General features: G+C 39.6%; 1 protein-coding gene across 1 annotated transcript in view; it reads left to right on the top strand.

The window, feature by feature from the left end:
- The window catches only part of pdzd7a (PDZ domain containing 7a), a 95,934-nt gene extending 82,471 nt beyond the window's left edge, over nt 1-13,463 (top strand). Inside the window, exon 15 of the mRNA XM_060842285.1 lies at nt 13,246-13,463. Coding sequence (XP_060698268.1) covers nt 13,246-13,389 — 144 coding nt within the window. The 3' untranslated portion in view covers nt 13,390-13,463. The remainder of the gene's footprint in view (nt 1-13,245) is intronic.
- The last annotated feature ends 5,213 nt before the right edge of the window (nt 13,464-18,676 follow it).

Here is an 18,676-nt window from a genome sequence, read left to right as displayed (position 1 = left end):
TACATGAAGTGCTTACAGCACCATGTTATACTGCCAAACATTAACTCCTCATGCCAGAGAAAAAGGAAATAGAATTTGAGTCATATGTTAAAACAATCAAAGCCAAGAAGACAAAACCTTCCCATTGTTTAAATGGGATGGACTACTAACATCATATTTTTAAAGTGCAAAGTAAGTGTAACTTTTCAAAAACATGTATTGCAAAGTTAAAACAAGTATTGATTTGAACTGGTATTCAAGCCATTTTTTTGTGACTATGTACTTAATTTCTGATATTATTTGTAAACTTTAATCCCCGTGGGTAAAGTGGAATCCTTTCATTCATTCAGGGGATTTGAATGTCACCTGCAAGGCTAGCATTTATTCTCAAACCCTAATTACCCTTGCTAAGGTGGCAGTGATTTGGCTTCTTAAACCATGGCAATCTCCCCGGTGTTGCCCCATCAAAAGCGCTGTTAGAATTTTGATAGTGAAAGAATATTTTATAGGTCTAGTTCAGAATATTGTGTGATGGGAAGGGGAAAATTCAGGTGGTGATATTCCCATGTGTCTGTTACCAATGGTTTTCTATATGCAGAGGTTGTAGAATTGGAATGTGCAGTGTAGCCTTGGGTGAGTTACTGTAGTGCATCTTACAGATTGTACACAGTACTATTACTGTGCCCCTTTGCAAAGAGAATGAATGTTGAAAGTGTTGGATGTGGTGTTGATCAAGTGGCTGCTTTGACAAACATCTTGTGTGTTTTTGGAACTGCACTTCTCCAAGCAAATGAAGACTATTCCATCACACTCCTGGCTTGTGCCTGTGGATGATGGCAAGCTTTGGAGAGTCAGGTGGTTAGTAATTCACTACAGAATTTCCAGCCTCTGGCCTGCTGATGGATCCACTGTATTTGTACGGCAGGTCCCAGATCAATCAGTCATAGAGTCATACAGTACTGAAACAGACCCCTCGGTCCAACCTGTCAATGCCAAACATAATCCCAAACTAAACTAGTCCCACCTGCTTGTTCCTGGCCCTTATCCCTCCAAACTGTTCCTATTAGTGTATCGATCCAAATGTCTTTTAAACATTGTAACTGTACCCACATCCAGCACTTTCTCAGGAAGTTCATTCCACACATGAACCACCCTCTGGCTTTTATGTCCTTTTTAAGTAAAGTGTTAAAAATGCAATAAATATTTAATCTAAAAGAATGCCATGCTTGGAATAGTATTGTCTTAAGCTTTCAACAATTTGATATCACAGGGCATTTAAATTATTGCCATTCTTGGCAATAGACCCTAATCATGATCTTCAAAGTTTGATGCAATCTTTCCAATAAACCTTGAGATTGTTAGTGATAGGGAGTAGATACAAACTGTTTTATGCACTAACTTATCATCATTTCTTTCAATATTTACAGTATAAAATTTGTGTCTTGAACGGATTGTAATTTGTTTAGAAAATCCATATGTTATAAAGAAATTTAAATAACTTTTCCATTACCACTTGGAATAATTTTCCCCAAAGGCACTGCTTCATTAAATCTTGTGGAAATGTCCATAGTCATTAAAAGATATTAGCTCCCAAACCTGGTTTTCACTAGAGAGCAACACAATCTATTAAGACCTTGCTAAGCAGTTCTTCAAAAGTTGGTATTGGAATTAAAGGTACAGGTTTTCTTGAGATTTGGGGTTTCTCCACCACCTGACACATATGGCATGTATGACAAAATTTGACTTCATCTTTACACAATCCTGGCCAACAAAAGTATCTTAACTTTTAGCCTCTGTTTACATAATACCAAAATGACCTGCAGTTGAAATTTCATGGCCTGTCTTATGGCCATGTCATGTTCTCCAATTTCTTTATCTCTCTGGAGTTCAAGTTGTTTTAATTCCATCTCCCTCTGTCTTTTCCCCTCCCTTTCTATTACCTTCTACCTTTCCTTTTCTTTAATTTCAAGACTTTTATTTTTATCTTTCTCCAATTCCATTCTTTTTTTCCCTATCTGAATCAGAGCTGATCCCAGTTGTGACATCCCACTTGTGGTTTCAGGTTTCTGTTATCCAATGTTGGATAATCTTCTGAAGAATGTCATTATTGTGACATCCCGCTTTTACTTGTACATTCACTTTATCTGCAGACTCTCTTAGTTTGGCTTTAGTCAAAGATTTCAAATAATCCACTGCTGTTTTCTTTCACTTCAAGAAAAATCATAGCAACACATAAAGCTGTCTTCAAATTACCCTGCAATAAACATCACCACAATTTATGTCCAGAACCATCACATACTCATTAGTTTAAAAAGAAAGACACAGAGCTCACATAAATCCAGCTAATTTGAACATCCCAGATGGGTCCCCAAACGTTATATTCCCATATAATGTTATCACTAGAAATACCAAATTGAAATATGGCTCAATATATTATATTGTTTTTAGTTTTAACAAGGTGGTGTCTCACTTAAACATGAGCACATAATGCTTCAGGTTTGGGTTTAGCAATAAAACATAGGTTTATTAGTCAAAAAATGAAGATTAGGTAAAACAAAACAAATTTATTTATATATTTAAAGGTTTTGAAACGTGGTAAAAATACAATTCCATTAATCCCAACAGCACCCCCATTGGATACTTACACGAGATAGAATGCTCTTCTCTGTCCCACAAATGGTTTGACTTAGCTGTGACTTTAGTTCCCACTGAGAATCTGATAGCATGTCGTTGATACCTCATATAATTCAGCTTAGACTGTCTGAGCTTCAAATAAAGCTCTTGTGTTTTAACCAAACACTTATGGTCTGGAAAGTTAAACTAAACACCTTACTCTATTGGAACGTAGTTTTAAAAATTTTAAACTATCTTCTTTCTTTCTCAGAACAAACTGCTTTACATATCCAGTTTAGCCACAACTGTTGGAGAACTACCCAAATTAAAACAAAAAGAATCACATTTTTGCAAGCTTTAGGTGTTCCCTCAAGTCCCTCGAAAGATCTAGGACCCTTTATCTGAAAGCTTAATCCACTTTACTATTTACTTTGTTCTCTCGTAAACCCTCTCAATGTAAACAAATATCTAATAACCTCCAAAACTACTCCTCTCACACTTCTTACTTAAAAATACATAACCATGGCTACAGAAATATTGACAAGTTACTCATTAAATCCCTTAAGACACACCCAAAATCTATGTGCCAATAGTTCAAAATCAAAAATCTAAACCCATAAGTAAATGATGTTAAAAAAAAATATAAGTCACACTTGTATCTCAACATTACTGATGCTGTTAAATTGACTAAATGGCCACCTTCTGCACTGTAGCAATTCCGTGAACAGGCAGTGGAAGAATTGTTTAAGCACCCCAATGATCTGCTTGATAACAGTCTCTGTGGCAGAATAACTGTTATTAAATCTATGTTTCCCACACGTGCATGGTTTGCACTCTTCTCAAGGGTCTTCAGTTCACATCTATATATGGTCCAAGTTTCGCAGTCAGAAAGATAACTGTCTCATACACAAGTATCTTGGTATGGATATCACATTTGAAGACTCGTTTGGCTGTTTGTGTGACTTGAGCCCTGTTTGCAGTGGCATACCATATTTATTTGTGCTATTCATAAATGATGTGGATGAGAATGTAAGAGGGATGATTAGTAAGTTTGCAGATGACATAGAATGGCCAAGTAGCTGACAGCAAGGAAGAAAGTATTAGGTTACAGGAAGATATAAGGGATTTGAGGAAAACATTTCTCATCAAGAGGGTGGTGGGGTTCTGGAATGCATTGCCTGAGGGAGTAGTTGAGACAGGAAGCTTCACAACCTTTAAAAAGTATTTGAAAGAGCACATAAAGTGTTGCAACATTCAAGACTATGAATCCAGTGCAGGACAGTAGGACTGGATGTAGTAAGTCATATATTTTTAATGGTACAGATTTGGTAGGTTGCAGGACCTCTTCTGTGCTTATGATTATGTGTGGAGGAGATTTTCCACATTTGGGAGGACTTCTCTGTTGATCTTAATGGTGGGATGGACCAGAACTTGACCATCGATGGGTTTGTAAAGGATTTGAGTCTTCTTGAAGTTGAGGGTTAGACTACTTCTTCAGTGTGCTTCTGCAAAAAATATTAAGTGATGCTTGAGAATTCTCCTCCAACAGAGCATAGATGACTTTGCCATCCTACCAAGTCTTCTTTGTGGCTCTAAGACTTAGATTATGTGTAGACAACACCTCAAGACCATTGAGAAGGATCATAAACACTGTCTGAGATGGATTCTCCACACCTGCCAGGAGGACAGACGTACTAACATCAGCATGTTTGAACCAGATAATAACACCAGCATTGAGCCCGTGATCATCTAAAACAGTTCCACTGGGCTGGCCATGTGCTGAGGATGGCCGAGTTCCAACTGCCAAAGCAAGTCTTCTTCGCCCAGCTCAAGGAAGACACTCAAACGAGAGGAGGCTAAAGGAAGTGTTTCAAAGACCCACTGAAGGCTTCCCTCAAAAAATACACCATATATGCCAGACCCTTGATCAGAAGAAACTGACTTGGAGGAAGCCCCTGTCTGTAGGGATACAATTCTTTGAGAATACCCATTGGCAAGAGGAGGTAGAGAAAAGGAATCCGAGAAATGAATGTCAGTAATTTCGACCAAAGGCCACTTCCACCTCCTGGAAGGACTGTCAAATGTGTAGTTGAAGATGCGGCTGTAGGTTTAGGTTTATCAGCTACACAGGGACCCACGGAACCCATGACCAGTGACATGAAATTGTCAAAGTGGAAGTCATACGCATTAGCGATCGACTGCCAACAATGATGGGTTGTAGTCCAGAATTTCTTGTCTTTATTCTTTCATGGGATGTGGGCATCCTTGATAGGTCCAGTATTTGTTTTCCCAATTGCCATTAAACTGGGTGGGTTGCTTTGCCATTTCTGAAGGTGGTTAAGAATCAACCACATTGTGGATCCAGAGTAAGGATGGCAGATTTCCTTCCCCAGAGGGAATTACAGAATCAAATGGATTTTTGCAATAATTGCTGGCATTTTCATGTGCTCATTATTATGGGGATTAGCTTTCAATTCAAGATTTCTTAATAGAATTTAAATTCCACCAGCTAATGTGGTGGTATTTGCACCTGTATCTCCAGAGTATTAACCTGGTCCTCAAGGTTTACTAGTTCAGCAACGTTAGCACTACTGACATCACCCAAAGATGTTCAGCAGATAGCCCTTGTTGCTCAATAGCCACCCTTTGGTTAATTATGTTTGCTTAAAAGCTAATAGCGAAATGAATTAACTCAGAGCATAGACATCTGCCATTGCTGGGATTGATCTCCATATGCACTGAGGATAATTACACACCAACTGAACTTGGAAGGCGTGTGGCTGATTTAGATGCAGTACCCAAAAATTGTGTCTAGTTTGTGGCCCCTTGAATCACGGGAGTTTTGATGCTTTTCTCTGGAAAGAGAGAAGACAATGTATTCCTCTCTGCACCTTTGTGCCAGTCACCTCCCTTAGACAAAGATGGATGTTGGAGATGTTCTCTGAAAAGTTATGAAAAGGTCCATGGTTCCCGTAACCTTCACAGACCATTGGCTGTATTATCCTTGCCTGCTCTGAGGCTGCAGGTCTGCCTGAAGCATGACAGATTTCAGTGACATCTCCTTTTTGAAACAGTGATATTTAACACACTTGTCCTCACTGAAGAGGAGGTAGGAGGATGGCCCCTGAAGATACCAGTGGATCTGAGGTCCTGCTGAGAGCCATTCTGTCACTGTGTCACATCTGTCTATTCATTTTGTTGTTCTGCACGCGAAGAGGGTTGGAAGCTACAGCACTCTTGACAGAGAGCAAATGGTCTGAGCAGAATTCTTGAATTGAAAACCAAGGCCTTCATCATATGTCACACCACTGTAGACTTCACTAGTTTACTAATAACAGCAGCTGGGAGCAATGAATCATCAGCCAACCTGAGATTACAGCTTTAAATAACACTGGTTCATTCTGATCTTGAACACACGTGTGAGGTTTGGAGAGGCTGGAGCATTGAGATTGACAATACCACAGCTTGACTCAAATTATTGACTGAGCAACTGATGATCTGTTCTGTCTACTCTTCATATTTCTGGCATAAAGTTTTGGCACCTGTGTTACCAACCTACCCAAACATTGTCCAGTGGCTCGCACTAAGAACCAAAGGAACAAGCAGGTTACAGTTTATTAACGAAGGAGAATGATTAAATATTTTTCACTTATTAAAGAAGATGATTCTAGTATGTATAATTTTAACAGTTTATTGTGTGTTGAAGATGTATTCCTTAATTACTGAGAGCCATTTGCTTGCAGGTGCAGAATTATCATTCCCAGTAGGGACATAAACTGTGTCAACATTAGACACTGCCAGTCTAAGGTTTCTTGAAGGACATGGATAAGCTCACTTGCATTTAGTGTTAGGTTAAAGAAGCCTAAACAACCATGCAATTAAAACTGACAGCAGCAGTTTCTAACATTTAATGTGTTTAAAATATTTTTTTCCGAGTAGAGAAGTAAGCATGGCAAAAGGCATAGAAGAAAGAATAATATTTATTTTCACTGCCAACTGTAAATGGAATATAAATTCTCAGGGTTCATATCCACAAGCAGTGACTTGATCAAATTCAGAGCTATGCAATGAAACAAAATCATTGCTCACAGTTAAGATTAGATTAAAATGATAATGTCAGTCAATGTTAGCTAATTATAACAGTTGGGAAAAGAAGATAACTGCCCTACAGGATCCCAAGAGGATCAGTGGCTGTCGGGAAACCTGGACTCTCTTTGAAGAATTATTACATCATTAATTGTCCTGAAATAGGAAAGTAGCTTGGATTGTTTGATCTTTCAGACTGTTATTTACCCACTGAAAATCTGATTGTTCTGCAACACTTGCCGCAGCTGTCGTATTTAGATATGCTTAAAGCCAACCACAGACTTATGTTCAGACTAAGTTTCAGATGCAATTTCTATATGCATTAACTTGTCCTTAAAAAGCTATATCCTTATTTTGGTGTTGTGAGCTTAGTAATACCATTACTAATATTCTACTTTTAGATTTAAAATAAGAAAATCTTGTGCCATATTAATGGACAAATCCTTAACATTCTATGATTTTTTTTATTTGCCATTCTAACAGAAGCATGCACTCATTAAATCACACATTGTCAGTTCAAACATGAATGAAAGGCAAATCAAAGCTGGACTTATACGCTTAATGGTCAAGTCCTGGGGAGTGCTGCCGAACAAAGAGATCTTGGAGTGCAGGTTCATAGCTCCTTGAAAGTAGAGTTGCAGGTCAATAGGATAGTGAAGAAACTGTTTGCTATGCTTTCCCTTATTGGTCAGAGCATTGACTACAGGAGTTGGGAGGTCATGTTGTGGACATTGGAATGTTTTGTGCAATTCTGGTCTCCCTTCTATCGGAAGGATGTTGTGAACTTGAAAGGGTTCAGAAAAGATTTACAAGAATGTTGCCAGGGTTGGAGGATTTGAGCTATAGGGAGAGGCTGAATAGTCTGGGCTGTTTTCCTTGGAGCATTGGATGCTGAGGGGTGACCTTTTAGAGGTTTATAAAGTCATAAGGGTAGGATTAATAGGTTTTTTCCCTGGGGTGGAAAGTCCAGAACTAGAGGGCATAGGTTTAGGCTGAGAGAAGAAAGCTTTAAAAGGGACATAAGGGGCAATATTTTTCTCAGAGGGTGGTATGTGTATGGAATAAGCTGCCAGAGGAAGTGGTGGAGGTTAGTACAATCGCAACATTTAAAAGGCATCTGGATGGGTATATGAATAGGAAGGGTTTGGAGGGATATGGGCCAAGTGCAGGTGGGTCTAGATTAGGTTAGGCTATCTGGTCGGCATGGACGAGTTGGACCGAAGGGTCTGTTTCCGTGTTGTACATCTCTATGACTCTATGTCTATTAAAGTTCGTGGGCGGCACGGTGGCACAGTGGTTAGCACTGCTGCCTCACAGCGCCTGTAGACCCGGGTTCAATTCCCGACTCAGGCGACTGACTGTGTGGAGTTTGCACGTTCTCCCCGTGTCTGCGTGGGTTTCCTCCGGGTGCTCCGGTTTCCTCCCACAGTCACAAAGATGTGCGGGTCAGGTGAATTGGCCAAGCTAAATTGCCCGTAGTGTTAGGTAAGGGGTATGGGTGGGTTGCGCTTCGGCGGGTCGGTGTGGACTTGTTGGGCCGAAGGGCCTGTTTCCACACTGTAAGTCTAATCTAATCTAATCTAAAGTTCCTTTTCTCAATTAATACAATAAGTGTTTGGCTGCACTTGCAACTGGCTATTAATACCAAGTTGGAGTCTGATCCCATTTTCCCAGCGGTTTGTGCTTTGATGACAGATGTGATTGTATCATTGTCACATCTGTTACTCTACTTGATGGAATGTAGAGGTTAGGTTGAGAAAACAGAGAGTCTTTGGCAACCATGATATTATGATAATTGTTACAGTGCTTTCATTGGTCTAGACCAAGAGTGATAGGGTTAATATTATCCATTTGTCTGTAATTTTAAGGTGAAGACACATTTATAAAAATGACTTTATGGGGTTATATCATCACCAGCTAGGCTAGCAGAGAGAGCCCATTCTTTATTGGTCAAAGAACAATTAAGAATAACCCTGCAATGCTGAGGATCTGGAGTCATGCATAAGCCAGACCAGGTAAAGGTAAAGGATGTTAGTCAAACAGATGGATTTTGATGACAGTGGCTGCATGGATACCATTATACAAGACTTCTACTGCATTTAAATTTCACTCTCTTCAATGGTAGGTTTTGAACACACATCGCCAGAGCATTAACCTGGAGTTCTGAGTTACTGCATTGACATTACCCCTATGTTGTAATTATACTACTCACAAAACGCTTCAGAGAACATCTCCAGGACACCCACACCAATCAACCCCACTACCCTGTGACTGAATACTTTAACTCCCTCTCTCACTCTGCAGGACATTCAGGTCCTGGGCTGCCTCCATTGCCACTCCCTCACCACCCAATGCCTGGAGGAAGAACGCCTCATCTTCAGCTTCGGGACCCTCCAATCCTCTACCCTCCCCTCCAACCTATCACCTTTACTCCCACCTTCATCCACCTATTGCACTCTCAGCTACCTACTCCCAGCCTCACCCCCTCCCATTTATCTCTCCACCCCGAGGCTCCCGGCCTCATTCCTGAGAAAGGGCATTTGCCTGAAATGTCGATTTTCTTGCTCTTCGGATGCTGTCTAACCTGCTGTGCTTTTCCAGCATCACACATTTGACTCTAATCACCAGCATCCGTAGTACTCATTTTCGCATATTATCCCTATGCTACCACCAACCCCCAAATAGCTGTAGTCAAAGTCCAAACTGAAATAAAAGGAATGAGCAAGCTTGGCAACATATTGAGTTACTGGTGTTAGCTTAGTAAAGCTACAACAGTCTACAGCTTATAGAAAGTTACTCAAGTCATGGCAATTCCAAGACCAAAGCCTGAATTTTGCGGTTTTATTCTCATTGTGTCTCATTTCATTCTCTTAGAGTAGGTGCATAAATTTTAATGTAGATAGGGAGAAGTGCCGGGGCCCTCTCATGAGTTGGTACGTAGACACGGGATAGAATCTTTCAGTCTTCATCCTTGCCAAAACAACTGGACTATTATAAAGTTGGTAACCTGATTTTTTTAAATGGAGGGGCTTAGCTGAGCTTTTTAACTCAATAAATTTAATAGGATTGTCGTCCCACCTCTGCTTTGCCAGACTAATAACTTCTATCCACATTCAAACACATTTCATCTTGCTCAATGGAAAATGCTTTCCCAAGTGACAGTAGAACTGGTTCAGTTTTAACTTTTCAGAGTTGTTTTAAGGTGATTTTCATCTGACATTTATTTTCATCAGGCATTCCTGTATCTCATCAGAGGTGCACCAGTAAGAAATTGAGAACAAAAAAGATCATAGAGTCATCGAGTCATAGAGATGTACAGCATGAAAACAGACTCTTTGGTCCAACACATCCATGTTGACCAGAAATCCCAACCCAATCTAGTCCCACCCGCCAGCACCCGGCCCATATCCCTCCAAACTCCTCCTATTCATATACCCTTCCAAATGCCTTTTAAATGTTGCAATTGTACTAGCCTCCACCACTTCTTCTGGCAGCTTATTCCATACATGTACTACACTCTGCATGAAAACGTTGCCCCTTATATCCTTCTCCTCTCACCCTAAACCTATGCCCTCTAGTTCTGGACTCCCCCACCGCAGGGAAAATACTTTGTCCTATCCATGTCCCTCATGATTTTGTAGACCTCTATAAGGTCACCCCTCAGTCTCCGACGTTGCAGGGAAAACAGCCCCAGTCTGTTCAGCCTCTCCCGATAGCTCAAATCCTCCAACCCTGGCAACATCCTTGTAAATCAGATGCAAGTTTTCTGTTGGTGATTCTGTAAGTCTTACTTTCAGTAATCTCTGTTTTTGGGACATTCCCTTAAGCGCAGATTTCTTTTTTTAAAAATCCTTATTATGAAAAAAATCAATGTACAAAAATGACTAGGAAAAGCATCCCATTGTTTTCAGTATGTTCCTGCATTTAGGTTTTGTTTGAAGTATGGTTGAGTAATTGTTAGTCAATTACCCCATTACTGAACTTCTCAAGTGAAATGATATCATTGAATTGTACACATTTTATTGCTGAATCGGAAACAGTTATGGAAATTGGCATCTTTACCCACCAGCATCTTTGTTCCATGACCAAAATAGCCCATCTGTCAATGTGCTTACTGATACTGTTTTCCATCCCTTCACTTAATAAAGAAACTGAGTCACGAACAAATCAACAATAAATTAATGAAATGAAATATTTTTTACATTGATCATTGCCATATATTAATGGTCTTAGACTAATTGCCAAGTTAAGCTTTTTGATTGATTTAAGGACAATGTGTGAAAATGGAATGTTTTCTGCTAATGTTTACTGACAGTTTGAAAGCAGCATTACGAAAAATTGAGCTTTACCCTGCAGCCTTTTTCTTTTTCATTTCACATTCAATGGATTGCAAGTTGCTGTGCAGAAAATCTAATTTTCTTTGACACAATTCATTCTGCCTTCAAAGATACACTGTTAACAAATACCCAACAACTCAAAAAATAAATATTAGTTCTTGATTCCTTTGCTTAAAAATGCCTAGAGTTTTTTTTTCCTAAATTAAGCAGTATTGCCCATTGTAACAAACAGTACATCATAGTAAATGCCCACAGTAAAAAATGTGCAGTGCAGATTGTAGTAATTTTAGTTAAGATTTTTTCCAGATCTAATGCATTTTTGCCAGAAAAATTGACAACATTTCCCTGGAGGACCATAAAGTGATTTCATTCTGGCCCTGTAACCACTCAATATGTCCATTAAAAGTCCATTCTTCTTGTTTTGCCAACTCTAATTTTCTCCTTTCTTTAACTCTCTAATTTTCTCTCAAATTTTCTTCCTTCTTTTCTGTTCCTCCTGACTTTTCCCTGAGGCTGTAGAAAAGGCCTGACCGGTTTTTTGGGTGGTTTTCCAGAGGTGTTGGTTACCATGATAGTCATAGTAAATGTTCATGTCACCATTAAGTTCCACTGGGCTCAGATGATCGCTGTCTGGTGGCTCATCAGTAAACTTGATTAACATCCTACTATGACTTTATTACCACTTCAAGTCCTTTCCAATCCCCTCAGTAAATGAGGGATTGTTTCCTTTCACCGAGAACTGAACATAAGAATGCCAACCTGATTCTCCTGGCTCACCCTACCCCAGTTATGCTGACACTAATGGATTCCATTAAATTCGGAGATGCCAGTGTTGGACTGAGGTGTACAAAGTTAAAAATCACTCAACACTAGGTTATAGTCCAACATGTTTATTTGGAAACACTAGTTTTGGAGCGCTGCTATAAATTCTGTGTCTTACCATCTTATTCTCCACAACCACCTGATGAAGGTGCAGCATTCCGAAAGCTAGTGCTTCCGAATAAACCTGTTGGACTATAATCTGGTGCTGTGTGATTTTTAACTACATTAAATTCGACCTAATTTGTCTACAATGTTAGAAAAAAGGCTGTTAAGTATATAAGTTCTGTAATTGCTGAACTAAAGGAAGCGATTACTGCGTAATAAAGTTAATAATCTTTAATATCATCAGAAAACTACTTATTTCCTTATTATGATAGAGGTAGAAGTTTGACAACTTTTGGAAGGATGTTTTGCTGTTGCTATTTTTTACTCCTGTAATTCTATTTCACAAATAAGTCTGGCAGTTAAAGACTAAATCATGTTGTGGTGGAGTACAGGGTATTATACAGCTGACTTATTAAGATGAGGAAGGTTACAGGATAGTAGATTAGTTTGGATTAAATTCCCTACAAAATGGAAACAGGCCCTTCGGCCAAACAAGTCCACACCGACCCTCTGAAAAGTAATATACCCAGACCCATTCTCAAACCCTCTATGAGCCTCTGACTAGTGCACCTAACACTATGGGAAATTTAGCATGGCCAATTCACCAGATCTGCATGACTTTGGGCGGTGGGAGGAAACCAAAGCACCCAGAGGAAATGCACGCAGACACGGGGAGAAAGTGCAAACTCCACACACACAGTCGCCCGTGGCTGGAATCAAACCCGGGTCCCTGGTACTGTGAGGCTGCAATGTCAACCATTAGTACAAAGCAGAGCTATTATACGTTTTATAAATCAGTGATTCATTATCCTGAATGCTTTGCAATATGGAGATAACAGAGCATAATGTTTGAAAAGGAAGTAGGATTCACTCTGAAACTCAGCAGCAAAAAACATCTGATGAATGAAAATGAAGGAATACAAACATGTGATCATGTTGACAACTGTAAACAGTAATTTCCCACACTCTTCTCTTTGGAAAACTGCTGCCCTTGGGCCCGTTCAAAGCTTGCCATACATAGAAATTAGATTGAATCCTGGAAACTCTGGCAGGGTCAGATCTGTTGGACTTCAGTAAGTGCAATACTCTCTGAACTCTGTGGTCCTTCCATTTCAGCATTAGCAGTGGACAATTGCCATTAATGCACATTTTAAGAAAACACAACAGAATGACATATAGCACTCATACTTAATTATTCTGAAGTGAGGCTTCAGTGGAGAACTTTTCTTTCCTAAATATCCTGTTGTTTTGGATGCTGAGTTGGATTGACCAGTAATTGTACTGTTTTCTTCCTTTGGAATAGGCTGGTTATGAATTGGTTTCGATTGATGGGATAAGTCTACAAAATGTCACACACCGGCAAGCAGTGGACATAATTCGTCGATCTTACAGTAACAAATCTCTAGATCCAATGGTGTTGGTTGTTAAGGTACCGAAGAGCAGCTGAAGACTAAATCATTTAGGACCATGATGGACTGTTGGCATTTAAATTGGGATGATTGCACAGTACAGATATTATAAAATGAATCATGAGTGTCTCTCAACAGTACTCCATTTGAAATCTGACCCACTTTACTGTTGATTTTAAAATCAATTTACAATAAATTTCAAACAATAGTGTTTTTCTTCATTATTCATAACAAGTAAATTGATCATTACTTTCACTCCATATGTATCTCAAAACAGAATCTGACACAGTTCCTTCATCAGATGATTATTAAATCATTTTATGGAAATGTATTCATTTTCATTTTTCACATCAAACTATAAGAGTATCAGCTGGTGTATAATGTTAAGTACTCACTTCCATTGCAATGCACCATTTGGTCAAAGGGTTTGATTTTACATTCACCGCATGGCTTATCTGCACCATTAGTCTACCATTTTGTTTTGCACAAGGATTCTACACAGCTATGCTCCTGGGAGTTTGCATTTTTTGAATAGTTATTGCACATGACGGTGACATCTCCAAACTTCAACCTGTAAATTTCCATTCACTCAGACTGTAGAAGTTAATGTCATAATTATTTACTAATATTTCTCCTTGAATTATCCAGATGCTGTAGATAAATCCTTGTAACTGTAGTACTAAGAAGCTACTGCTTTCACTGACATAAGTAGAAGACGGAGTCAAGTAACTTGGTGCTTTTCTGTAAAGTTCCAATTCTCTCCCATGCACTTTACCGCTGTAACTCGTGCAGTATCTGCATAAAAAGACTTTATGATCCTGCCAAAATGAAAGGTTTACCTCTGTTAGAAAAAAATTGTGCAAGTCATAACTTAGACTTGTTGGAAATTGCAGAACTTCACATCATAAGATCATTTGATCTGTGTGCCTTTTATATTTAAATGGTTATAGTAAACCTTGTGTTATCTGACTCTGTACTTTCCAGCATTTTCTAATAACTGGAACATCTGACAGCTCTATTCACTCAAAAATACACAGTCATTTCCAGTGTTCAGACAATGCATTCCCTAAAAACAAACTAAAAATGATAATAGTTAATTGTAAATCTGAAGAACTTGCTCTTAGACATTACATTGAATAATTAAATTACTGAGTCAGTTTTGGTTATTGTATCTGAACAAGCATATACCACTTGGAGCAACTATCAGTAAAACTGACAGCTCAGTGCTCATTTAACAGCTGGTCTGAAGGCCTTTAGGTCAGCTGTGTCAACCTGGTCTTCAGTTGTGGAGATCCTACTGTGTTTTCCTGCTGCACTGGAACCCTGGACTGCCCAGCTATGTCCTATCTCTCAACCCCTCTCAACAATAAGAGCGGTAACTTGTCACATATCTGAAGTGATGGGACTCCCTATTAACCAGCACCATGTGTGATTAACTGGCAGATCCATTCCCAAGCATGCTGGAGAGCAAAGATTTTACTGTACTTCTTTTCTATTAATACAGTTTAAGTCACATTTTGTCCATCATAAATTAAAGATTCCACCTATATCCCTGTTTTTGGAGTTCATGGGTATTTTGTTTAAGTGGATGGAGTTTTCTGCATGGCCTGACATTAACTTAAAGGGCTGACTGGTGCATAATCTCTGCAGGAACCTTCAGGTTATAGTGCACTCACACAGCTCGGTGGGAACATCGTCCTTCACCTAATATGCAATCAAGATAAATTAAGTATTCAGGATTATTGTTCAAATCCAAAATTTTAATTAGCTCACCCCAAATTGTGCAATGCTTGTTCACAAATCTTACTGAGAATAAACATTGGACAAACGTTAAGTGAAAGACTAAGAAAACACAGATAAGTGAATCTTGTTTGGTTCAGACTTGCTCAATTCAAACCCCAAACAGCCACGTTGTAGTTGTATATATGCAAAGACATGCATATATTTGGTTGTAAATGAGCTTGTAATTTTTTTTACGAGCACAAATGCACATGTGCAAAAATCTGTGCTTGCAGACTTGTATTTTTAAACTAGAATTGATAAGCCTCAGCAAAAATTCAAATTTTCTCAGTCAAATCGACTGCCCTTTTTCATTTTTTTCAAATGCCCACAGTAAAATTTAGCACAATAATCTCTGAGTGAAAGCACTGGTAATACTGAGTTCCCCACTTACATAGTTCTGTCATTGGTCATTTGTCAGGCTATGTACATGCACATAATTCATATTATTAAGCAAACAGTTCTGAACGCTTGATAGAGCATAGACACTTTATGTTAAGCCAGTGCTATCAACAACACAGTAGTGTTTTGTCTGTCATTAATAGTACTCTTCAGTATTAAGCTGTTGACCTCCAGGTACATAATAGCATCAGAAACTCATTTTTATGGCTTCCATGAGCTGCTGTCATTCCTACTTATCTCTCAACAGTAGGATCTTTTGAGCAGCAGCAACACCATAAACAAAGGGTCGCGGTATACAGTGAAATAGTGTCATCATGGGACTACATATCAAATATAAGTGCCTCATGATACATCCAAAAAGATCTTTGAAGAAAGCTAGTAATAAAACGCTGTGATTGACACATTATCACCAAATTCCAAGTTCATTCTGCCCACTGGCTATTACTGGCCGTGGTTTTAAGGTTACTGTTATAAACATTGTTGCTGAATTAACTGAATCTGAATACAATTCTAACTTTAACCAAGGATATGGGCCGGGTGCTGGCAGGTGGGACTAGATTGGGTTGGGATATCTGGTCGGCATGGACAGGTTGACGGAAGGGTCTGTTTCCATGCTGTACATCTCTATGACTATATGTTTTTATTTACATTGTGGTATATAGCAGCTAGGCAATCAGATCCTGCTGTTAACTGTATGCTGCATGTAGCCCTTAGTAATCTGTAATAAAAAGTACCTGAGTTTTGTGCGTTAGCTTTACTCCACCAAAAGACAAAAAATATTGTGATCGAACTCACCCACTGGCTTGTTATGAAATAAAACATGACATCGATACAGTTGGTTTAGGTATGATTTCAATCATTGATAATGCTTCAGCTCATCTGAGTTTTGAGTAATGCAAGGGAAAGGTTTACATGCAAAATGCCTATTAACTATTAATGTTTTATCTGACTTAACACCTGATTGCAAGTGGAGCAACTTCTACATGTTGAGATGAAATTTGCTTTTATTATAACTAGTTTTATCAACTTCTTTCAGATTTCTATTGTTGATCATTCTAATGAAGGACCATCAATCTGAAACATAAACTCTGGGCTGAACCTCACTATACATTGGCAATGTGCCAATTTGTGAAATTTCTTTGAGAGTTTCTCTTCTTGAGGCTGAGCAATTTTTCTTGGGCTATAGCTCCTAATTCTCTTCATTAACTACCTACCAGGCCTATATGGTACCCCTCCTGTCAGACACTAGGCCGATTCTCTCACTGGCTGTAGTCGGGAGTACAGTACTTGTCAATCATAGACATAGAAATATAGAAGTTAGGAATAGGAATAGGCCATTTGGCTCATTCATTATAGTCATGACTGATCATTGTTCTCAACGCCCTAATCCTGCCCACTCTTCATATTCCTTGATCCCTTTAGCCATAAGAGCTATATCTCCCTCCGTCTTGTTTTGGTCTTAACCACTTTATATGGTAATGAATTCCACAGGCTCCCCACTGTCTGGGTAAATAAATCTCCCCATATCTCATCCCTAAAAGGTTTGCCTCTTATCCTTAAACCATGACCCCTGGTTCTGGAATCCCTCACTATCAGGAACATCATCTTATATCTGACCTGTCTAGTCCTTTTAGAACAAAGAAAATTTACAGCCCAAGAATAGGCCTTTTGGTCCTCCAAGCCTAAGCTGATCCAAATCCATTGCCTAAACCTGTCACCCAATTCCTAAACATACCTCTACTCCCCACCTACTCATGCATCTGTCCAGGTGCACCTTAAATGAATCTACCCTGCCTGCTTCTACTACCTCTGCTGGCAACGCGTTCCAGGCACCTACCACCCTCTGTGTAAAGTACTTGCTACGTGTATCCCCTTAAACCTTTCACTCTCACCTTGAAAACATGACCTCTCATTATTGAATCCTTCACCCTGAGAAAAAGCTTATCTCTATCTACCCTATCTACACCTTTTATGATTTTGTAAACCTCAATTAGGTCCCCCCTCAATGTCCTTTTTCCTAATGAAAACAATCCTAATCTACTCAACCCCTCTTCATAGTTAGCATCTTCCATACCAGGCAACATCCTCGTAAACCTTCTCTGCACCCTCTCCAAAGCATCCACATCCTTTTGGTAATGTGGCAACCAGAACTGTACACAGTATTCTAAATGCAGCTGAACCAACATCTTGTACAACTTTAACATGACCTTCCAGCCCTTATACTCAATAACCCATCCAATGAAGGCAAGCATACTATATGCCTTCTTGACCACATTATCCACTGTGCAGCAACTTTCAGTGTACAAAGGACCTGCACTCCCAGATCTCTCTGCCCAGCAACTTTTCCCAAGGCTCTTCCATTTACTGTATAATTCGCTCTAGAATTAGACTTGCCTAAATGCATCACCTCACATTTGCCTGGATTGAACTCCACCTGCCACTTGTCCACCCAACTCTCCAGTCTATCTACATTCTCCTGGATTCTTTGATTCTACATTTTCTGTTATTCTACCAATCTTTGTGTCATCTGCAAACTTGTTGATCATACCAACAGCGTTCTTTCCCAGATCATTTATGGGCGGCACGGTGGCACAGTGGTTAGCACTGCTGCCTCACAGCGCCTGTAGATCCGGGTTCAATTCCCGACTCAGGCGACTGACTGTGTGGAGTTTGCACGTTCTCCCCGTGTCTGCGTGGGTTTCCTCCGGGTGCTCCGGTTTCCTCCCACAGTCCAAAGATGTGCGGGTCAGGTGAATTGGCCATGCTAAATTGCCCGTAGTGTTAGGGAAGGGGTAAATGTAGGGGTATGGGTGGGTTGCGCTTCGGCGGGTCGGTGTGGACTTGTTGGGCCGAAGGGCCTGTTTCCACACTGTAAGTCTAATCTAATCTATATCACAAACAACAATGGTTCCAGGACTGACCCCTGTGGAACACCACTGGTCACCTTTCTCCATTTCAAGAAACTCCCTTCAATTACTACTCTCTGTCTCCTGGTGCTCAACCAGTTCTTTATCCACCTGCTAGAACACCCTGCACACCATGTGACTTCACTTTCTCCATTAGTTTACCATGGGGAATCTTATCAAATGCCTTACTCAAGTCCATGTATATGACATCTACAGCCCTTCCTTCATCTACTAACTT

Source organism: Hemiscyllium ocellatum, chromosome 22 (genome assembly GCF_020745735.1).
Source record: "Hemiscyllium ocellatum isolate sHemOce1 chromosome 22, sHemOce1.pat.X.cur, whole genome shotgun sequence".
NCBI lineage: Eukaryota > Metazoa > Chordata > Chondrichthyes > Orectolobiformes > Hemiscylliidae > Hemiscyllium > Hemiscyllium ocellatum.
This window is presented reverse-complemented; position numbering and strand designations above follow the sequence as displayed.